The sequence below is a fragment of the Mus caroli genome, unplaced genomic scaffold (genome assembly GCF_978045245.1).
Source record: "Mus caroli unplaced genomic scaffold, Mus_caroli_1 scaffold_15, whole genome shotgun sequence".
NCBI lineage: Eukaryota > Metazoa > Chordata > Mammalia > Rodentia > Muridae > Mus > Mus caroli.
In genome coordinates, this window is record NW_028227270.1 from 23,111,374 (window position 1) to 23,131,889 (window position 20,516).

The following is a 20,516-nucleotide window of genomic DNA, read 5'->3' on the forward strand; positions in this document are numbered from 1 at the left end:
TTAGAAGTTACTATTACTTGGAAGAAAACAACCCAGAATAGTGACTTCTTTTGTCACAAATATTGACAATTCCTCTGCCTGTCTCTTATGTCTACTTTGGACTTTGTATTTGTTTTTTGAATTGTTGTTTTTCAAGACAGGATTGAGCTATGTAGACCCGGTTGGTCTTGAACACTTGGTTCACATATCCCTCTTCACCAATGTGCTTGGCAGCCTACCACTTCTGTCTGGATGCATACACAGCCTCCCCTAGCAGGCAGGTGGGCACCGTCTGAAACTTGTCGGAACTGCAGTATTACAGCCTTCAGCTGATATTAAACAAGAAAGTCCCTTCCGACAAATCCCAGCAGGATTCATGAGCACATGTTGCTGTTCTGACCAGATTGTTCAACACTGGGAAACATGAGAGGGCTCTGTCGCCCTTCTGTCATTGAAGGTTGTCCTTCCGTACTGGTGACAAATTTAGTTCCTTTCTGTCAACTGATTTCAACTTGGTCTAGACTTTGGAATCCCCTGGGGAACTTACAAATATGGGTGCCATCCCTGGAGATTCTGGTCTAGTGTGGGGTCATGGGGTCAAGGCTTTTTACCTCCAGGAGGTGACAATATGAAGCCAGAAGAGAGAACTACAGTGAACATAAACACATACACACACACACACACACACACACACACACACATTCCATAACAAAACCCATTACATGGTATACTTACATAAAAAGTTCATTTTAAAAATGTTACTTAAAAAAGTGGCAATAGAGGTGCAACAAATTTTTAATGTTTGAGTTTTAGGTCCCTAGGGACTAGCTGAAGGGATTAACTGAAGGTAACAATATTTTGTACAGACAGTGTTCTACTTGAGACCTGTCTCCTGGTTTTGAGCATGTTGGCTTCAACCAGAACCCCCAGAGCTCCCAGGGACTAAACCACCAACCAAAGAGTACACATGGAGGGACCCATGGCTCCAGTTGCATATGTAGCACAGGATGGCCTTGTTGGACATCAATGGGAAGAGAGGTCCTTGGTCCTGAGGAGGCTTGATGCCCCAGTGTAGGGGAATTCCAGGGCCAGAAAGCAGGAGTGGGTAGGTTGATGAGCAGGGGGAGGGGAGCTGGGATAGGGGGTTTTCGGAGGGGAAGCCAGGAGGAAAGGGGATAACATTTGAAATGTAAATGAAGAAAATATCTAATAAAAAATAGAAAAAAACCCAAAACAACAACAACAACAACAACAAAAGATAAAAAGAAAAAGCAGGCTGAGCCAACCAGTAAACAGCACTCCTCTGTGGCCTCTGGGTCAGCTCGAGACTCCAGGTTCCAGCCCTGCTTCAATTCCTCTCCTCCCTTCCTTCAAAGATGAACAGTGATGTGGAAGCCTAAGTCCAATAAACTGTTTCTTTCCTCTCCATGCTTTGGCCGTGGTGTTTCATCACAGCGATGAGACCCCTAACTAGGAGAGCCTCTTTTCTCCGTGTTCCCTAACTTTTTTTTTTTTGGTTTTTTCGAGACAGGGTTTCTCTGTGTAGCCCTGGCTGTCCTGGAACTCACTTTGTAGACCAGGCTGGCCTCGAACTCAGAAATCCGCCTGCCTCTGCCTCCCGAGTGCTGGGATTAAAGGCGTGCGCCACCACGCCCGGCTGCGTGTTCCCTAACTTTAGATGGAGGAGACGTGAACAACTCAGAACGAGTTTCTCACCGGGAGCCTGACTTCTAAGTGGGTACCGGAGAGATGACTGCGGTTAAGAGCGAGTTCTGCTTTTGCAGGCATTCAGAGTTCAGTTTCCAGAATCCACACCGGCTGGCTCACAACCACCTGTAACTGCAGCTCCAGGGGATATGCAGCCCTCTTCTGACTTCTGCAGGTACTGCATCCCCAAGCGCACAGACAAACCACCCCCCCCCCCCAGCCCCATATGGCACACACACATTCACGTAATTAAAAACTAAATAAATATTTTAAGAAAAGAAATGTTCTAATATTCTGTACTCTGAAATATTGCTAACCACGATTTCACGAGTCCTTACCATTTTAGTCTACATTCACTGTCAGGCCTTTTTCCTTTCACGGTGATTGCAGATACCAGTCTCATTTTACAGGTAAAGAAATGAAGGCTTAGAGAGATTGGAGGTACCCAAAGTCATCCTATTTCTAATTCTGGGGTTCTCTCCGTTCTCTGACAAACTGGCTACCTTCCCATAGCAAGCTTTCATTTTAGGCAATGAAACATGCTAAGAACAGTGTATTGGTTGGTCATTTAAGGCTCATGGCCTATTCCCAGACAGGCTCTCAGAATTATTAGCAAAGGACAGAAAGTGTAAGGAAATATTAGGTGGTAGTGGAACTGGAACTAATTCTAACCCACCAATGTTTGCAAATAGTGACCGACAGTTCCCACACTGAATCACTGATTTAAAAAAAAAAAAAAACCTAACATTCAATATTCCCCAGGTGCTCTGGGCCAGGACTGGAGATCACCAGGGAAGCAGCAGTCTTTGTCCTCGAAAGGGCAAATTGAAGACAGAGTAAGAATTTTAATAGTCCTTCCTATGACAGCAAAGTATAGGCAGGTGCTGTGCTGTGTGATAAGACAAAGGTCAGAGTGTGGAAGAAGGCATAACAGTGGAGTAGGGACTTAGGGAAGAATCTGTGTCAAATAAAGGCTAAGGATGAATAGAGGCTGGACCTCCAGATGAACTGGAATACTGCGGAGGACTCATGGGAAAGCTGGGCCGATGCCAGTGGAATTACCCACCTGCTAGCTTCCTGGCTGAATGTTTCTGGTCTGTGGCCTAAGAACAGGAAAGCTTGAATTTTAAACACACGCATTTCCAGCCTAGCTCAGTCCCAGTGTGTCCTGAGCGACCTGTATCTGCAGAATAGACAAGCAGATGCAAACAGCTATTTACACAGGGATAGCTTTCTGCCTCAGGCAGTTACCGCTTCTCTCAAGGTTGGCGGAGCATGCGGCTTAGAGTTTGAACCTAGAGAAGTTGAAAGCCAAGTACTTATTTAAATATTGATCACGCTCAGTGCCTGAGAGAGAGCAAGAAAACTGCAGCCGGTGGGATTAGATGTCCTCTACAATCATCCTGAGAGCATTAGGGACAGTCTCCCTCCGTTTGCTTCTTTTTCGTGTGGAAGAGAGCCTTGGGCTAATGTCTTACAATACCTGTTCCTCTTCCCACAATTCCTTGCCTCTCTCAAGCTGTCTATGACAGAATCAACAAAAGAAGAAGAAACAAAAAGAAACAAAAGAACAACAGCAACAGAGGATCAACAAAGGCTTCTTTTACAAACTTTCCCCGCTAACAGGCTTGAAAACTACTTGTGTGTGGTGTGTTGATTCAGCCAGTCTCCAGTTGACTTCTTCACATAGAAAATATTGATGTTCGAGAAAAGTGTTATGGCTTTTATTTTTTATCTTCGGCACTTCGTAGTTCTTCAGTGGAGAACACTCTTCTTTGGGGCCTAAGGCTCTGCAGTGTGACACCAGAGGATATGAATACAAGTGTCAATAATAGTGCAAGGCTAATGTCAGGTCCTTTATAAAGAAGGGAGGGCAGCGTTTGCCCTAAGACAGGGCTAAAGACCTCAGACCCTAAGGTTTTTTTTTTTTTTTTTTTTGCCATCCTGCCATTCTTCAGGCTCTGGTTAAACAGGTGGGAGGGTGGCCCAGGGCATCTGGCAGTGATGGTTTGGGACGGGCCAACACATCTCTCCTGTCCATGTAGTCGGTCTGTCTTCTTGAGAAAAATAAAGGTAATATTAAAGGAACTTAGAAAAGTAGACGCTTAATTTTATCTTTAAAGCTGGAATAATCATCTTAAGCTTATTTTATAGTGAACTGTACAATGGCGAGACTTTTCACTCGGGGTCAACTCAGTGCTAAGTGCCTCGGTGCCTCAAGATCCAAGGGGTCCTTTCACATTGTTAGGTGTTGTAAAAGTGGCTATGGCTTTCTCAAAAACAAACAAACAAACAAACAAACAAACAAATGTTGGTGCCGTTTAGGCACCTGTTTGCATAAACGCATAGGGAATCGAGCCTGGAAAGCTTTGGGCCAGAGGAACCTCCATCATCCTCATGAATTAGAGGGAGTCGGCTGTTTTAAAATAGTACTTCCTATTGTAACAGACCCGGGCACTATTATGTCCCGGGTGTAGTGGCTTTGAGCTGAGGACAACCCGAGCCTCCCTCAGGCCTGGCACAGCTCCCTTTAGGAGCCGACCGGCCAGCTCCTTCCTCCGGCGCCACTAGGGCGTGGAGGCCCCCGGGGCGAGCGGGCGCCGCCGCCGCTAGGGTGCAACCCTGCCCTGGCCCAGCAGGTCCCGCTCCGTGCCCGCCGCGGGAGGAAAGCCGAGGCGACCGGCCGCCGCCCCGCGAAGGGAGGGGGCGGCAGAGCCGCAGCAGCTTCAGGTTTCCTCCTGGAGCTGGTGGCGGGCGCGGCCATGTGATGAGGCGGCGACGAGCCCGGCTGGCCAGAGGTGGGCAGGCGGGGACCAGGGGGCGCAGGGGGTGGCCCCAGCTGTGGGCGCGGCGGGCGAGCGGGGGTGGGGTGGGGGGAGCTGCGGCTCCGCCCCTCGGTGCGGCCAGCGGAGCGGAGGGGCGTGGGCAGCTGGGGACCGGCTTCCCCGCTCCGGGCGACGCTGGCCGGCGGGTCGCCCTCGGCAGGCCGCGGGGACAGCGTCTGGCCAGGGTTCCTGGCGTTCCCGAGCCACAGTTCCAGGTAAAGGTCGATTACGGGAGCCATCCCTCTTGTCTCCCCGCAGCCCCGGGCGAAGTTTGCCCACCGGAGTTCTCAGGGGACAAAGTTTCTCTAGGGTCCTTGAGGACGCAGGGGTCCGCAGAGGTGGTGAAAGGCTGCACTCTGTCGGCTGGGCAGCCGGAGGAATGGGCGCCGCCTCCTGGTACCTGGGGATGGCAACAAGTGCATGGCGCTGCAGGGTCGGAGGCAGCAGCTGTGAAGCGCAAACCGGAGGCAGCGGCCACCCCTCACCCTCTCGGGCATGCGGGGTGGGAGGGGGCGGAGGGTGACGGAGCTCAACCAAAGCTAGTTGCAAGCGATGGAAATCAGAGGCAGGCGGCTGGAGAAGGGTGAACCTCGAGAGCCTGGTTCCCCTCTTCCCATCTGTGTTTTTGGCCGGCTACACCTAGATGCTTGGTGTGTGTGTGGGATGTACCCCAGACTGCTGGTCAGTCTCAAGTTCAGGACATTTATTTCTTGTGGAAACGTTTGCTGAGTTTACAAAAGCATCTATGGTCATCTTGTTTGGGAGGGGCTTTTAGCATTGGGTGGGAATCCGTGCGCTTGTGCCATGAATTTCTCTGGAATACTCGGTTGTGGGTGGTAGGGGTCACAGGTGGAGAAGGCGTTCTTGCTTGCTGTGAGCTTTGTGAAAGCTGGGTGTTCAGACCACCCAGGAAACCCAGCTCTGGTTTCCCAGACACCAGTTAGGTTTCTAAGGGAGACTACTTTAGGAGCCCACAGAGCCTGCCTATTGGTTGCAGCTGGGTGGGCCCAGGGGAAGGGTAACATCTGTGTTTGCCAGCATCTGACTCCCTGACCCCTGCTCGAGTCCCAGTCTCTACACACTCCAAGTTGTGGAGATTGAGCACTCAATTCTGCACCAAGCAGTCAAGAATTACAGTTATAAAGAACGGACACACTGCTTTTCTGTACTTTGCCCTCTCCTGTTCCTAGACCCTGAAGCTGTCTCAGTAAAACGAAATCCTAGTCTCAACAACACAAACAAAATCAAAGGCTTGCCCTAGTTTGGCTCTGTGGAAACCACTTTGGACACGATAATTCAAGCTCTGATAACCTTTCCTGGGAAGCTTTCCATAGCTTTATCTTGAGTTTTTATGTGAATGTTAAAACAAATAGGTGTTTGTCTAATCTTGATGAATAGTAGCGCTAACTCCTTTGGAGTGTTTGAAGGAAGAGAACATTGCAGATGCCTTTTGGAGAGGCTGTAGCATTTCAAAGTGATATTCCGATGCAGACTGTATAGTGATTATGCATAATTATTTTTGATTATAGAACTTGGATAGCATCATACTTGATACTTTGTGGTTTGGGAAACTGAGGCACAGAACTAGTTCTTGGGTAAGGGACTCCGGGGCGTGTCCCGGCGAATGTGACATGAGACTGGAGAACAGAGAATCAGTGTTTGCTCTGCTTTGGACTGTTTTCTCCCTTATCAGGGCGGCACAGCCAGGCCAATGGCCAGCAGTTTGTCTAACAGGTGTGTTGGAGGGACTTTCCTCTGAAGTACTGTCTGCCTCTAAGTGGTTAAGAAACACTTAAAGGTACAGAAGGAAATCAGAGTCGGTGACAAAGGTTCTGTGATATCTCATTAGCCCTGTTAGGGTTTCACTATATATATATATATATATATATATATATATATACATATATATATATATATATATATATATATATATTAAATGGGAATACTTTGGAAAATTCTGAAATATTTTCTTATTGTGTTCTCATAAGAAACCATTCTTGTGGCTAAGATTTCCACTGGGCAGGAATTTCATATGTGCTTTGATACACGTGACTCTCTTTCCCTTGTATGCCATGTGAGAAGAGGAAAAAAAAAACCTAAGTGGGTATTAGTGGCCAACTATACTATTTAAGATGAAGTATTTGATATAAAATCAGTACTTAGGCTCTTAACCAAGTTCTGCCAGAGTTTGTGATCAAGTCTTGGTTCTTAAAGAAAAAAAGATGAACAGTGTAAATGTTGGAACCCCCTTCTTTGCTGGTAAATGGTTAGGAGAGAGCCAAATAGAGTCTTCATGTCTCCCACAGTCCCAGGGGGCTGTCATTTTATTCTGCTTGAATGCCCTGGGTATTGGGTAGTATTGAGACAGCTCTGGTCTGTGTAGGCTTGGTTTCACTGAAGTTGCACTTGTGTTACTTTAGATGGGAAAAAGAAGCTCTGGCCTTGTCCCTGTGACTTCAGGTCAGATTTGGTATTAAGAGTTGGGTCATGCTGGACTAAATTAAAAACAGTAGTAGGTTTGAAGCCCAGAAACTCAGGGAATTTTGTCATGTTACAACTGTATTGGAAACATGACACCACCCCAAAGGCTTGGGTCTGAATCTCCTGCTTTGGTAAAGCTGAGCTTAGAGATATTTTTCTTGCTTACCAGGTGCAGTCAGGAGAGGTTTTTGCCTGGAGCAGATTATACTCTGTAATTTCATCCAGCCCTGGTGACAACTGTCGTTATAATGGTATTGAAGCTATATTGTCTAAACTTAATTGGACATTTTGAAAATTTCTCCTGCATGTTTCTCATTCTGTGAAAAGTTTCTTCACTTTTCACTCCTTCAACAAATTGGAGAGATTGTTATGTGCTCCGTGCTGCTCTTTGCCTTAATCCCCTGGGTGGGTGACTTCAGGCACAGAGCAACACTTCTGTGGCTTTTGTGTTTTTAGGATTGGTCCTGCTTTTAGAATGGATTTTTGCCTGCACCACAATCAAGGCATCTGGCTGGGGAAATGAGCCTGTGCGAGGCTGTACATCTTAATGCGCTCCCATTTTCCCCAGAAATTTGATCTTAGATACAGTTGTAATTTGCTTATTTGAGCTGTTATTGCTCCTGGATTTCTTCTCCTGGGTAAACAAGATAATGGGATTTGACATCATTTCTTTATTAAGAGGGAAAGTGAAAAAAAAATAATTGAATGTTGCTTATTTATTCCAGTGATGTCGGTTTTGAATATGTTTATCAAAAATACATTTTGCTGATCTTTAGAGGTTCCGTCTCTTGTTTCAGTTATTAATCATTTGAAATTTGATTTTGGTAGAAAGTTAATATAAAAGTGATGTTTCTTGAAGAGCAGATGTGTGTGTGTGGTTCCTTGAAGAGCAGGTGTGTGTGTGTGTGTGTGTGTGTGTGTGTGTGTGTGTGTTAGGGGAGGCACCAAAGCAGGCAGGAACCAAGCCCTCAGGTGAGTCACATCCTACCTTTGCCAAGGAGCTGGCTTCTTATGACTACTGAGCATGAGAAAAATATGTACTTAAAATGCAGGTAGCATGCTTCCTGTAGTCCCACCAAACAGGTATCCAGACATTTCCTTAACAGATAGCTAATCAAGGGCTGGGAAGGTGGCTTAGAGGGTTAAAGGCCCTTGTTCCTGAGCCAGAAAATTTGAGTTTGATCCTCAGAATCCATATGGTGGAAAGAGATTCCTGAAAGTTGTCCTCTGACCTCCACACCTGAGCCAAAGCATAGAAATGCCTAAAACAAATGAACACATAATAAAAATTTAAAACCAACATATATGATCAAGAGAGTTTTAAATTTTTCATTTGTTTGTTTATTTACTTACTTTTGTGTGTGCACACATGTTGAGGTCAGTGGGCAACTTCGAATTGCCAGCTCTTTCCTTCATTCGTGTGAACTCTTAGGACTGAATTTAGGTCATTAGGTTTGACAGCAAGTGCCTTTATCCACTGAGCCATCTGGTCAGTCCATGAGACAGATCAAATTCTTTAAAAACAGTTAGCTTTTCAATCCATTGTATAACACCGGTAATCAAGCCTTTGGTGCTCATGTGTAGTCTTGTCCCTTATTTTATAATTTGAAGAATACGTATTCCACAAACTCCAATAAGATGTTTTCAAGGGTGGACTTTGAAGCCACAGGGAGTTCGACAGACCTGTCTTTGTCCTGGTTATGTGACTCTTTCTCCACTTGAGGGTTTCATCTTTGAAATGGAAATGTCAAGGGCAGGACATAATCCACAGAGGTACAGCACTTTGCCTAGCGTGCCCAAGACCCGGTTAAAAGTAAACGGAGGACAGCTGTAACCCACCGCATTGGCAGTTGCTGAAATTGGCTGAGGAGTAGGTGTCAGAAATGGATGGTTATTATGTTGATAACAAATGACAATGAAGCATTAAAAAGAGGTGGCACCAGTTACAGGTGTTGCTTAGTGGCAGATAAAAGACATGTTGAGCATGTGAGACCTTGGGTTTGGTCCCCAGCACCCACATGTGTGTCTGGTTTTAGCAGGCTTTCCACCTGGAAAGGTGGTAAGATGTCAGTATGACCCAGGGCAAATTGCCCTTGGCTGGGAATCTAAGGCAGACACTGACCTCTTCAGAACCTTCCATCTGTGTGACCTTGAGCAAGTATCAGCGCTTTCTGATCTTCATCCAGCAAAGCCGAAAGGATGAGGCTCCTGGTCTCTAAGACCCTCTCAGTTTGAACATTCTGTGCAGTCTTGAAATTTAAAAGGGGCCAGAGCCTCTCAGTCTGTTCACCTTTCCTGGCCTCAGTCCACAAGCCCGGGCATGTGTGGTCTCCAGGCTAGGGCTGTGGCTGCAGCAGCAGTCATACGCGCTTACAGCCATTGAACTGAAAGAGTAGGTTATCTTTCTGGACTTGGTCCCGAGAGATTGCAGGCAAGGAAGTCTAGATCCCACTCTCGTGGGTCAGCTGACTCCCTGGCCCCTTCCTGCTCCCACTGTGGGATAGTGTGCCACTGAAAAGAGGTGATAAGCAAGCTGATTGTTTCTTTGATTTCATGGTACAAATAAATTCTGGAACAAAGGTCGTCTTCTCTCCTTAAGGGGTGCTTTTAAAAAAATTAATTAATTAATTAATTAACATCTCAAACGATGCCTTGATCCCGTCCCGCCTCACAGATTCCCTCCCTGTCCCCTCCCCCTCCCCTTCTCTTCTGAGGTGGAGCCCTCCTGGGTATCCCCTCACCCTGGTTCATCAAGTCTCTTGCAAGATTAGGTGCATCCTCTCCCACTGAGGCCAGACAAGGCAGCCCTGTTGGAGAACGGATACCACAGACAGGCTACAGCTTTAGGAGAGAGCCTCCACTCCAGTTGTTGGGAACCAGCATGGAGACCGAGGTACACATCTGCTATATGTCATTAAAGGCATCTAAGATAATTTACTGGACTGCATGGTTTGGGCAGTAATCCTTGGTCGCAGCCTTTCCCAGTAAGCACTCCTGGCTCACAGACTGTTCATTGCCACCTGGCTCTTTGTCAGTGATTCCTGTTTTTCTCCCTCCAACTCCATGGTTTGCTGTATATCCAAAGGTTAGCATTTCGGAATGTCTAGGGTTCTCTCTGGTTAATGAAACTGTACGTTATTTATTTTGACAGCACCCCCACCCCGCCACCCTGCCACCCTGAATTTCTAACCTGAGTATTCTATTCACTGAGACCATTCCAGACGGACTTGGCATCGTTTTTAAAAAGAGGTTATAAGTTGGGTTGGCTGCCTTCCTAGGCTGTTAGGTGTTTCTAGCATTCTCTGTTCTACAGTGTCCAGGGAAGGGGCAGTGCTGACCACTCACCGTGTGTTCTTTTCTTCTATGTTGTCATCCTTAGTGATCTGGTCTTGTGATCACTTTACATCCATCAGCCATGCCTAATAACTGCTGTACAGGTTTGCTTCCTCAGGTTCAGCGAACTGCCCACTGAAAATTAATCCTGCTTCTAACATGTCCAGGTTAATCCTTGGCTGTTATCAGCGCATAAAACTGGGTAACGAGTGTGCACATTGAGCTGCCATTGCACTGGTTAATAGAATTTATCTAGAGTGCAGGAAGTGGACAAATTACACATGAATACTACGCCAGTGAATATGAGCCTTGAGCACCACAGGATTTTAGGGTCTGTGAGGGTTAGGGAACCTGCAGCCCTCTGATACCGAGAGACGATTGAATGTCTAACTCAACTTTGTTCATGGGGGGCCTCTTCTCTTTCTGAGATATCACCTATTATAATCCTTGATACCCAGCTCAAACATAATCTTTCTGAAGCCTTTGATTAACTCCGTAGCCCCAGAGCTGCTTTTCTTTCTGAGCCCCTGTCACCATATCTTCCTCATTGATCACAGGCATCAGGCCTACTGTGTGTTTCTACATGTGAGTCTCAGTGTTCCAGCCTAAGACCAATGCTGCTAGGGAATCCTGATTTAGGTAGGCTACTTTGGAGGGAGCTTAAAGTGGCCCATGGATTAGTTTATTAGTTATTTTGCTAATCATGATCAGAAGTTCTTCCAGTCCTCAGTGTCTCAGTAGGGAGTAGCAATGGTGTGCTCCTGTGTGTTGTGTATAGGTTGCCTTGGCAACCACTGGGATGCAGGGATGAGAAAGCAAGCAGATGGCTTCCTGTCCTTCTGTATCAAGGCCTCTCTGCGGACCTCTCTAAAGAAGGTAGTTTCTTTCTGTCAGCAGAAACAAATCAACCTCTTGATGGAATAATCCGAATCTGTGGACTGACAAGACACCTGGAAGCGTCTGTCTGCTCTCCGCTAATGCACATCTCAGGCACACAGCGTACTCCCAAATGGCTAACCAGCTGTCCCAGTGCAGTGAAGGAACTTCTTCTAAGCTGTAGAGATAGTCTTGTCTGTGGGACGCCGAGGCTTCTAAACACCATTCTCCCTCCCACCAAGTTCACCATGATTCTGCAGCCTGCTGGCCATTCCGAACACTTGCTCCCGTGGTGTCGTTTTTAAAAAGTGGTAACATATGTGGGGGTTTTTGAATTCTCTTACTGTGCTGAATATTCCTATCTGCCACCCTCTTCTCAGAGTTCAGTCTCCTGATGACATCCGATGGAGCGCAGCAGAACCCTGCGCCCTCGGCTCTCCAGCTCGTGGGAGAAGATCAGAAGCTTCCGTTCAGACTCAGGGTCAGGCCATTCAAGTCACCTAAGCCGGTGGCCCTCAACTGTTCTAATGCTGCACCTCTTTAATACAGTGCCTCATGTTTGTGGTGAACCCCTCCCCCGCAACCATAAAGTTATTTTGTTGCTGCTTCCTAACTGTAATTTTGCTAGCGTTATGAATCATAATGTAAATCACTGATACCAGGATATCTGATATTCGATCCCCAAAGGCACCATGGCCCACAGAATGAGAACCACTGACCTAAACCTTTAGCCCCCATTTGGATCCGTTTGTTAGGAGAGCTTAATGCCCTCGTCTATATGAATTGTTCCACACAGAACATTGGAAACAGTGTCACCACAGCTGCCATACCTCTGATCCTGGAGTTTACAACCACCTTGCAACTACACAGCTCCTTTTACTGTGCGATGCAGCAGAGACACACCTCCCTCATAGGCCCTGGGAAAGCTTGCACTGTTTTTCTTTCTTAGATTTATTTCCTTGCATGTGACTGTTCTACCCTTTCCAAATGGGTTAGCGGGTTGGTAAATGTATCATTCACTACAAGTTATCCACAGGCTCTGTGGCACCATTCTTTAGGATGTAAACCCCCTGCTGCTTAGCCTAAGGTTTAGTGGAGTGGAATGAGTGTCTCCCAGACTTCAGGAGGATGGGAAGCAGCTTCAGGTAGAGAGGACTAATGGCTACTGTTGGCACCAGCACCTGCCTCTTACTCTTCCTTTTGTCACAAGGATATACACTGTATCCACTCTACTTCTCACTAGTCCACCACCCAGCAACATGGGGCAGATTCTCAAGAAACTTACTGTTGGGAGCCCAGTTGTTCTTGCATACCAGCCTGCAGTGATCTCCAGAATCTCATTCCAGAGCAACGTGGAAAGCCTTCTGCATAGAATTTGTAGGCTTCGCCTTTGCAAACTGTAAAGACAAATGCTTATCTCCTGGATTGACTCTTCTGTTAGTCTCCACAGTTCTCCATGGATTATTAAAAGTCTCTTGCCCATACCCCGCTGCCCCCAGGGTCTCATATATGTTAGGCAAATGCTCCGGAGAGCATGGAGTTATAGCCCCAGTCCCCTTCTCTCCTTTCCGATCAGAAAATCACTGTTCTCTGACTAAGACACAGTCCAAACAGACATCCGCCATCTTCCCCACTAAGCTCTGCCCTTGGCACCCTGATTGAAAAACTAAGTTGAGATGAACATTTTCTTGGAAAAACTCAGGTTATTTGTCTGTCTGTCTGTCTGTCTGTCTGTCTAACTAACCCAACTCTTAAGGTATGAATCCCTCTGTTTTTGTTCTTAAAAGTGGGTCAGGAGCAGGAAAACTGGTCATTTTTTATTTTTGCTAGTTTTAGACAGAGCCTCTTTTTTGTAGCCCTGGCTGTTCTGGAACTCTCTGTGTAGACCAGGCTGGCCTTAAACTCACAGAGATCTACCTGCCTCTGCTTCCTAAAGGCTGAGATTAAAGGTGTGCACCACTATCCTGGATCAAATCATTCCTTTTATTGGTGTTAGTGGTAAGCTTGAGGTTAGAAGGCCTGGCTCTGGTGACCCCAGTAGATGTAGCACCCTCTCAGGCCTCCCTAGCACCAATCTCCTCTGCAATAGAAAGGTCTGTGGTCATTTTATGAATTGTTGTTTGTTTTGAGACAAGGTCTCTAGTAATCCAAATTGGCCTTGTACTCAGTATATGAAGGTAAGGATGGCTTTGAACTCCCGATCCACCAGCGTGTACCCTGGGAGGATGTTACAGGATGGCCTTGAACTCCTGATCCACCAGCGTGTACCCTGGGAGGATGTTACAGGATGGCCTTGAACTCCTGATCCACCAGCGTGTACCCTGGGAGGATGTTACAGGATGGCCTTGAACTCCTGATCCACCAGCGTGTACCCTGGGAGGATGTTACAGGTTTGGTTTACTTGTGAGTAAAGTTTGGTAGAAGTGGATTAAGGTGGTATGAGGTGGTGAGAACTAAGGTCCAGGTTTGTGACCAAGGCAGAGTGTACCCTGGCTCCCTCGAGCTTCAGAAAGCTCCTGTCACGAGCAACTCACCCCTGGGTGCTGCTTTTCAGAGCTGCTGGGCTTTCAACCTGTCAAAGGTTCTCAGGAATGGAGCTCTGGAAGTTCCTTTTATTTCAGTTATTACAGGCCCTCAGAGACTGAACAAGTTTCCTGTGAGCCACTCCTTCCTTAGTCTTGGAGGCAAAGGACACTGTACAAGTCCTGTTAATTGAGGCTTTACCAGAATGCCAGAATTGTGTGTGTGTGTGTGTGTGTGTGTGTGTGTGTGTGTGTGTGTATTGATCCCAGAGCCTCCTTTTCATGCTCTATAGCCTCAGCTGTGTATCCACCCCTGCATGCATCCAGAGGCCAGAGGAGGAGGTCAGGTTGTCAGGTTGTTGCATGACTATCCATCTTCTTCCTTGGAGATAGAGCCTTTCATTGAACCTGAATCTAGGGTACCAACAAGCAAGCTTCAGGGATCCTACTGTTTCCATCCTCCACAGCACAGGGGCTGATTGGTGCTTTGTGTGGATGTGAGAGGTTTGAACTCAGCTCTGTTGGCTTACACAGCAAGTGATCTTACCCACCTGAAAGTAGAAATTTAGTGTTTTCTTGTCATACTGAGTTGTCATATGAGATGCTCGGGGGACCACCCATCAATTCAAAGCTTGCTCATTGAAAAGGGGAACAATGGGAAGGCACTCCTAATGTATAGTTCAAGGGTCAGAATTTGGACCAAAACTTCTTCCTTATGAGACAAAGCCTTCACATCCTTTTATTTTTAGCCTTCTGATCTAAATGTGTTAAAAAAAATCTTAATAATGATTTGACCAATAGGGAACTGAATTTGCATCACAGTGACAGTGACCCCTCCTGTCGAATTATTTCTGGCCATTTCACCCTGAACATGTCTGACTTCGTCAGGAAATTCTGGATTCGCTTGGCATTGTGCTTCCTTGTTTAGCAGACATGGGGCTGAGCTAGAGAAAATTCAGCTCTCCCATGACTGGCTCAAGAGACTCCAAGCCTCATCTTAGTTGAATTCTATGTGTGCTCTGGCGATGAATTTGAATAGTTTTGTTTGTTTTTGGTTAATTACGGTATGTGTACGAGTGTTTTGCCTGCATGGATGTATATGTGCCATGTGTGTGCATGGTACCCGTGGAAGCCAGAAGAGGGCATTGAGTTCCCTGGAAGTGGAGCAGTAACCTGAAAGGTGGGTGCTGAGAACAGAACCAGGTCCTCTGCAAGAGCCATTGCTCCGGTCCCTAGAAGAGGTTTTTAAATCTTAATACTATTTCGGCACATGTATGTATGCTTACATGTATGTATGTATTGTATGTATGTACATAAATATATATGTAAGGGGTGTACCATGGTGCTCATGTGGCGGTCAGAGGGCAGCTTGCAGGAGTCAGTTCTTTCCTTACACCATGTGGGTTCTGGGTTTTGAACTCAGGTCATTCAGGCCGGGCAGCAAGTGCTTTGACCCACTGAACCATCTCTCTGGCTCAAGGACTCAGATTTTCTTTCTCCTTTCACATTCAGGGCAAGAATCTTTATTTTATTAGCTATCGTTCTATAGAAGTGGACAGTCAGCAGGGGGGATTGGAAGTGGGTTAGCTACCTGGAGTAGATGGGTTTTGAAACAGTCTTATCACTGTGAGTTGGATTTGACTTGCAAGAGGAAGGTTTGAACAGGGTTTTCAGTCGAGGGATGGCACAGGTTGGATCAGAATTGAAGTTTGGATAGGAATCTTGGGTCGTGTTACCCAGTGGCATCATCTGAAATCCATGGTTTGGGGCCATCCCACGTCTCAGTGCCTCTCTAGCCCTCATGTGCCACTGTCCCCTTCTCAACTAGGTCAAGGGTAATGACAGTGGAACTCACACTAACCAAGCTCTCTACCCTGGCTGCATCTCCAGTCCCCCCCTCCCTTTACTTTGTTTTTATCTTGAGGTAGGGTCTCATTTAGCTGCCTAGACTGGCCTCAAACTCACTTTGCAGCAAAGGCAGGGCTTGAACTTGCAACCCTCCTGCTTCAGCCTCCAGAGTATCTGGGGTTACAGGTCCAAACCAACAGGCCAAGCTCCGTTTTTCAAGTTTTATGGAGGGAGGATGGTATGTTAAACCTCTTGTGGGTTACTAGCACAGTGCCTGATTCCCAGAGCACACTTAAGACACTTGGCTACATGCAGACGTTCAGGAGGCTGGGTTTAAAGATGGTAGCTCAACGCTGCATCTTCACAGGGGAAAAGGACTGTTGGTTCTCAGGGATTATCCTGTCACCGTTCATGATGGTGTCAGAACCCGTCCTGAGCAGCCAGGTGGAATGAGCCAGGAATAACCTAGCAATTGTTCTAATTGGATTCTAAGATGATTGAAGATGGATATTAATTTCACTTTAGCAGTAGAACTTAATGTACCTCACTTTTCTCAGGCTGGGTGGGAAATGTGCCCTGAAATGAATGGCACTTTGATAAATATTAGCTTTCAACTAAAGTAAGAACACTTACAATAAATAGCTCATACACTCTCTCGCTTCTTCTTTTTTTTTTCTTTTTTCTTTTTTTTAAGCACCATCAGCCAAGTTTTCTCCAAAAATAATGTGGTCTTTCATTTTATCTAGGGTCTCACTATGTAGGCTTGGCTGCCTGGAGATCACTCCGTAGACCAGGCTGGACTTGAACTTATAGAGATCTTGCCTCTGCTGCCCAAGTGCTGGGATTAAAGACCTGTACCATCAGGGCTGGGATAGCAAATTCCTAAAACCCAGTTTATCACGTGGTTCCTGACAATTAATGTAAAGATGACAGACTTATAAGGAGCCGCATTGTAAAGCATGGCAGCCCCTCTGCTTTTAAGGACACCTTAAGGTCAAGATGTCCTGTTCCATGGCTGCTTTAGGCACTGGGGCAGGATTTGCCTTGCTGGATTTGGGGTAGGGTTTCAAAACCCTAACCATCTAGAAGTTCTTTCTAAGGCTCTTTGGTTCCAGAGTTTTGGTTTTTTCTTCTTCTTTGTTTCTTTTTCTTTATCTTATCTTATCTTTTTTTTTTTTTTTGAGGGGGTGTTCCATTTGATTTTTGAGCCTTCACTAAGTTCGGCTAATAATTACTTAGGGGGAGGCAATATGCTGGATTCTAAGGAACCAGCAATAAGAGGCCCCCAGTTCACTTGGCTTCTCAGTGCTGCTGAATTAGCCACTGTGTTGCCATTAGGTAGTTGGTGATGCAGAGATGATATGTACAGGGTGCTCTCTGTAGCCTGGGTGAAGCCATTTCTCCCCCCCTCCTCCCCTCCCCACCTCCCCCAGAAACCATGCCTGATAGAATAGGTATCAAATACTGACCCCCCCCCCCCATTGTGGTGTTGTAAATGTAACCTGTCTTGTAAGTATGGGGCTACTTTGGTGACAATAGGAGAAAAGGAGAGTGGGGCTGGACAGATGGCCCAGTGCTTATTAGCAAGTGCTGACCTTGCAGAGAACTGGAATTCCACCCCTAGCACCCATATACCAGGCACCCACCACAGCCTGTAACACTACTCCAGGGGGTCTCACACACACATCTCTGGCCTCTGCAGGCACATGTGAACATACACTCACATAGGCACACACATACACATACATAAAAAAAACAAGATAAAAATTTAAATTGAACAGAAAGGACGATGACCATGAAGAAATGTTGTAGTGAAAATCTGAGTAGATCATCTTTGCTCATAAATGAAACTGGAGGCGTCTCTTTCAGATGTCAGGATTCCAACCCAAGCGATTGTTTGTGTTTTTGTTCCCCCTTAAGACATTTACTTAAAGTTACTCATTGCCCATACTTTCAAAACTTTCTTAGTTGGGCTTGGAAATAAATGCAGTGGTTCCAGTAGCTATTTAAAGAGGAGAGATGTTTCATATTCTCAAACAGAGCTACGTATGACAATTTAAGTTGGGGATTATGGCCCAGGAGTAGAGGGCTTGCCTAGCGTACTTGAGGTCCTGGGTTCATTTACTAGCAACCACATATAAACATACGTATGAAAGTCAAAGCAAAAACTCAACTAATTTAAGCTTATTTCAACAATATTTGCTCATTAATAAGGGATTTGCATCTTAAATTTATACGGAACACTGGGTGAGATAGCTCAGCAGAGGGAGGATATATGGAAACATCTAGCTTTGGATTTTTCTGATTTTAAATACTTGGGAACTCAATAAGTTTTGCAGGTTCTGGAGGTATCTGGTGGCAAGGATCCTGGTGACTCTCTTGGTATGTCAACAGTGAGCTGTTTTGTTGGTGAGGGGCAGTTCTCCAGTCTGGGGCTAAGCACTCCATTGGCCTGAACAGCATTGAAAGGCACAGCTTAAGGACACAGTATACAAGGGAAGGTCATTGGCACCGTGCTGTCTTGTCTTGGTGACAGTAAGGGGCATGGTTGTGGATACAGGGAGTCCTCTCTGCTTTCCACGTATTTTTGGGCACAGGGTGACATGAATAGATTAGCATTTGAAACAAGAACAGAAAATCCTCTGCACCATAGTAAACATGGCTGAACTTATGGAGCACGTAAAGTCGCACAAATTCTAGAAGATGCTAACGGAATGACTCACCACCTCGTGTGTTGTTCTGACAGGAAATGTATCACGCCTCAATAATTTCCTCAGCATTTTTTTTTCCTGCCAGGTGCCTGTTTTCTTCTGGTTGCTAACGTATTCCCGTAGAATTCCAAATATGTGGTCGGCTTCCCCAGTGATAGCCTTTCCTGGTTCCCCCTCTCCCTTCTTCAGAGTGGCTGGTGCACAGTGGCGTGTTTGTTTGTCTGCGAAGGCTATTTTGGACATGTCCAGTCAGGATGCCTTTGTCTGGAGAGTGGGTCTGTACAGATCCATCACGTAGGATTTTCCAGAGGGATTTGCAAACGTGGCTTTTGACAGATCATAGCTAAGACTGAATTTACAGGAGGCATTGTTCCTGCAGTCCTTTGTGGAGAGATTAGGGGTGGCTTTTGTTTTTCTATGTTTGTGTGTGTGTGTGTGTGTGTGTGTGTGTATTGATATGTAACTAAGAAGTAGTTATTTTTACAATAGGCATGAGATACCTTGAAATGAAACAAACCAGAAACAAATCTTTTTCTTTTTTTACATTTATTTTGTTTATCTTTTTAGATTTTCTATATCAATATTATGTTCACATCATGTCTACTTCCTCCAATTCCTCTCATGTCACACCTCTCACTCCCTCTCAAAGTCATGACCTTTTCTGTTTTCTTTCTTTCTTTCTTTCTCTTTCTTTCTTTCTTTCTTTCTTTCTTTCTTTCTTTCTTTCTTTCTTTCTTTCTTTCTTTCTTTCTTTCTTTTAAAAGACTGATTTATTTCATGCATGTGGTTATACTGTCACTGTCCTCGGACACACCAGAAGAAGACATTGAATCCCATTACAGATGGTTGTGAGCCACCATGTGGTTGCTGGGAATTGAACTCAGGACCTCTGGAAGAGCAGTTAGTGCTCTTAACTACTGAGCCATCTCTCCAGCCCCATGATCTTTTCTTTAATTTTTATTCACACACACACACACACACACACACACACACAAAACCTAAGTTCAGGACTGAAACTTGGGATTGGCTAGCCTGTTGGGGGGCTAGACAGACCCTGGAGAAGACTGATTGCCTGTCTCAGCAGCCATCAATTGTCTGTATCTCTTCACTAATTTTCGGTATGGGTGGAGCCTTGTGAGGGCTGCCCCACCCATACTGGAATGTCAGCCAGTGTTGTCACTGTGCAGGTCTTATTTAGGTTGCCATATTGTAAGATGTCCTGGCACCATCTTGTTAAGATGTCACGGGTGCTACTCCCTGTCATATATAGAAGACACCCTCTCTCAGCAGACATTCTAGTCTTCTGGCCTTTATAACCTTCCCACGCTGTCTTCTGCTGTGCTCCTTGAACCTCAAGAGTAGCCTTGTGTTGCAGATGTAGAAGCTGGGGTAGGACATCTCACGGTCAGTTGAGCTCTTTATTTTGACCAGTTGTGGATTCCTGTAATGGTCTCTGTTGCTGCAAAAAGATGTTTCTTTAATGAGCAATGAGAGCTACACTTACCTGCATTTATGTTTTTAGGTATTTAGAAGGCAGTTGGGAAGTACACTGGCTTAGGAGTAAAAGGTCCTTCTCCAGGTTCTATGACTTTATCAACCATGAGGGTTGGCTAGGTTAACAGGCATGAATTCCTCTCTGTTGAGTGGGCCTTGAGCCCAGTTAGACAGCTGTTGGTCACCCCTAAGACAGAATAGCCACGGTTGTACCCTTGGCTACATCTTCCTGTGCTGGATATTGTTATGATTCTCTATTTTATTTATTTATATTCCAGTCATTTTCCTCCTCTTGTTTCCCCCTTCCCACAGTTCCTCATCCCATTCCTCCTCCCCCTTGCCTCTGAGAGCGAGCTCCCCCATCAGGCCTCCCCTTTCCCTGGGCCTCAAGTCTCTCGAGGATTAAGCATATCTCTCACTGAGGCCAGACTAGGCAGTCCTCTGCTATATATGTGCCAGGGGCCTGGGACTGGCCCATGTTTACTCCTGGATGGTGACTTAGTCTCTAGGAGCTCCCTGGGGTCTGGGTTAGTTGAGACTGCTGGTCTTCCCTTGAGGTTGCCCTCCCTTTCAGCTTCTTCATTCCTTCCCCTAATTCAACCATAGGGGTCTCCTACTTCAGTCCAATGATTGGGTACACGTATCTGTGTCTGTCTCAGTCAGCTGCTGGTAGGGCCAGCAGGCTCACATCTGTAAGCATCATAGCATCAGATTGGCAACCTACAGATTGGGAAAAAAAA

The 20,516-nt window shown here is 46.0% G+C and overlaps 1 protein-coding gene across 2 annotated transcripts in view; it reads left to right on the forward strand.

Moving 5' to 3' along the window:
- The first annotated feature begins 4,325 nt into the window (after nucleotides 1-4,325).
- Arhgef28 (Rho guanine nucleotide exchange factor 28) overlaps nucleotides 4,326-20,516 on the forward strand; it is a 307,219-nt gene continuing 291,028 nt past the window's right edge. The window contains exon 1 of one of the 2 annotated variants that reach the window (XM_029468326.2): nucleotides 4,326-4,484. In XM_029468326.2, the coding sequence (XP_029324186.1) occupies nucleotides 4,454-4,484 (31 nt within the window). In that variant the 5' untranslated portion in view covers nucleotides 4,326-4,453. Of the gene's footprint in view, nucleotides 4,485-4,622; nucleotides 4,727-20,516 lie in introns of those variants that run through there. The other variant, XM_021180313.3, reaches the window with a different exon arrangement.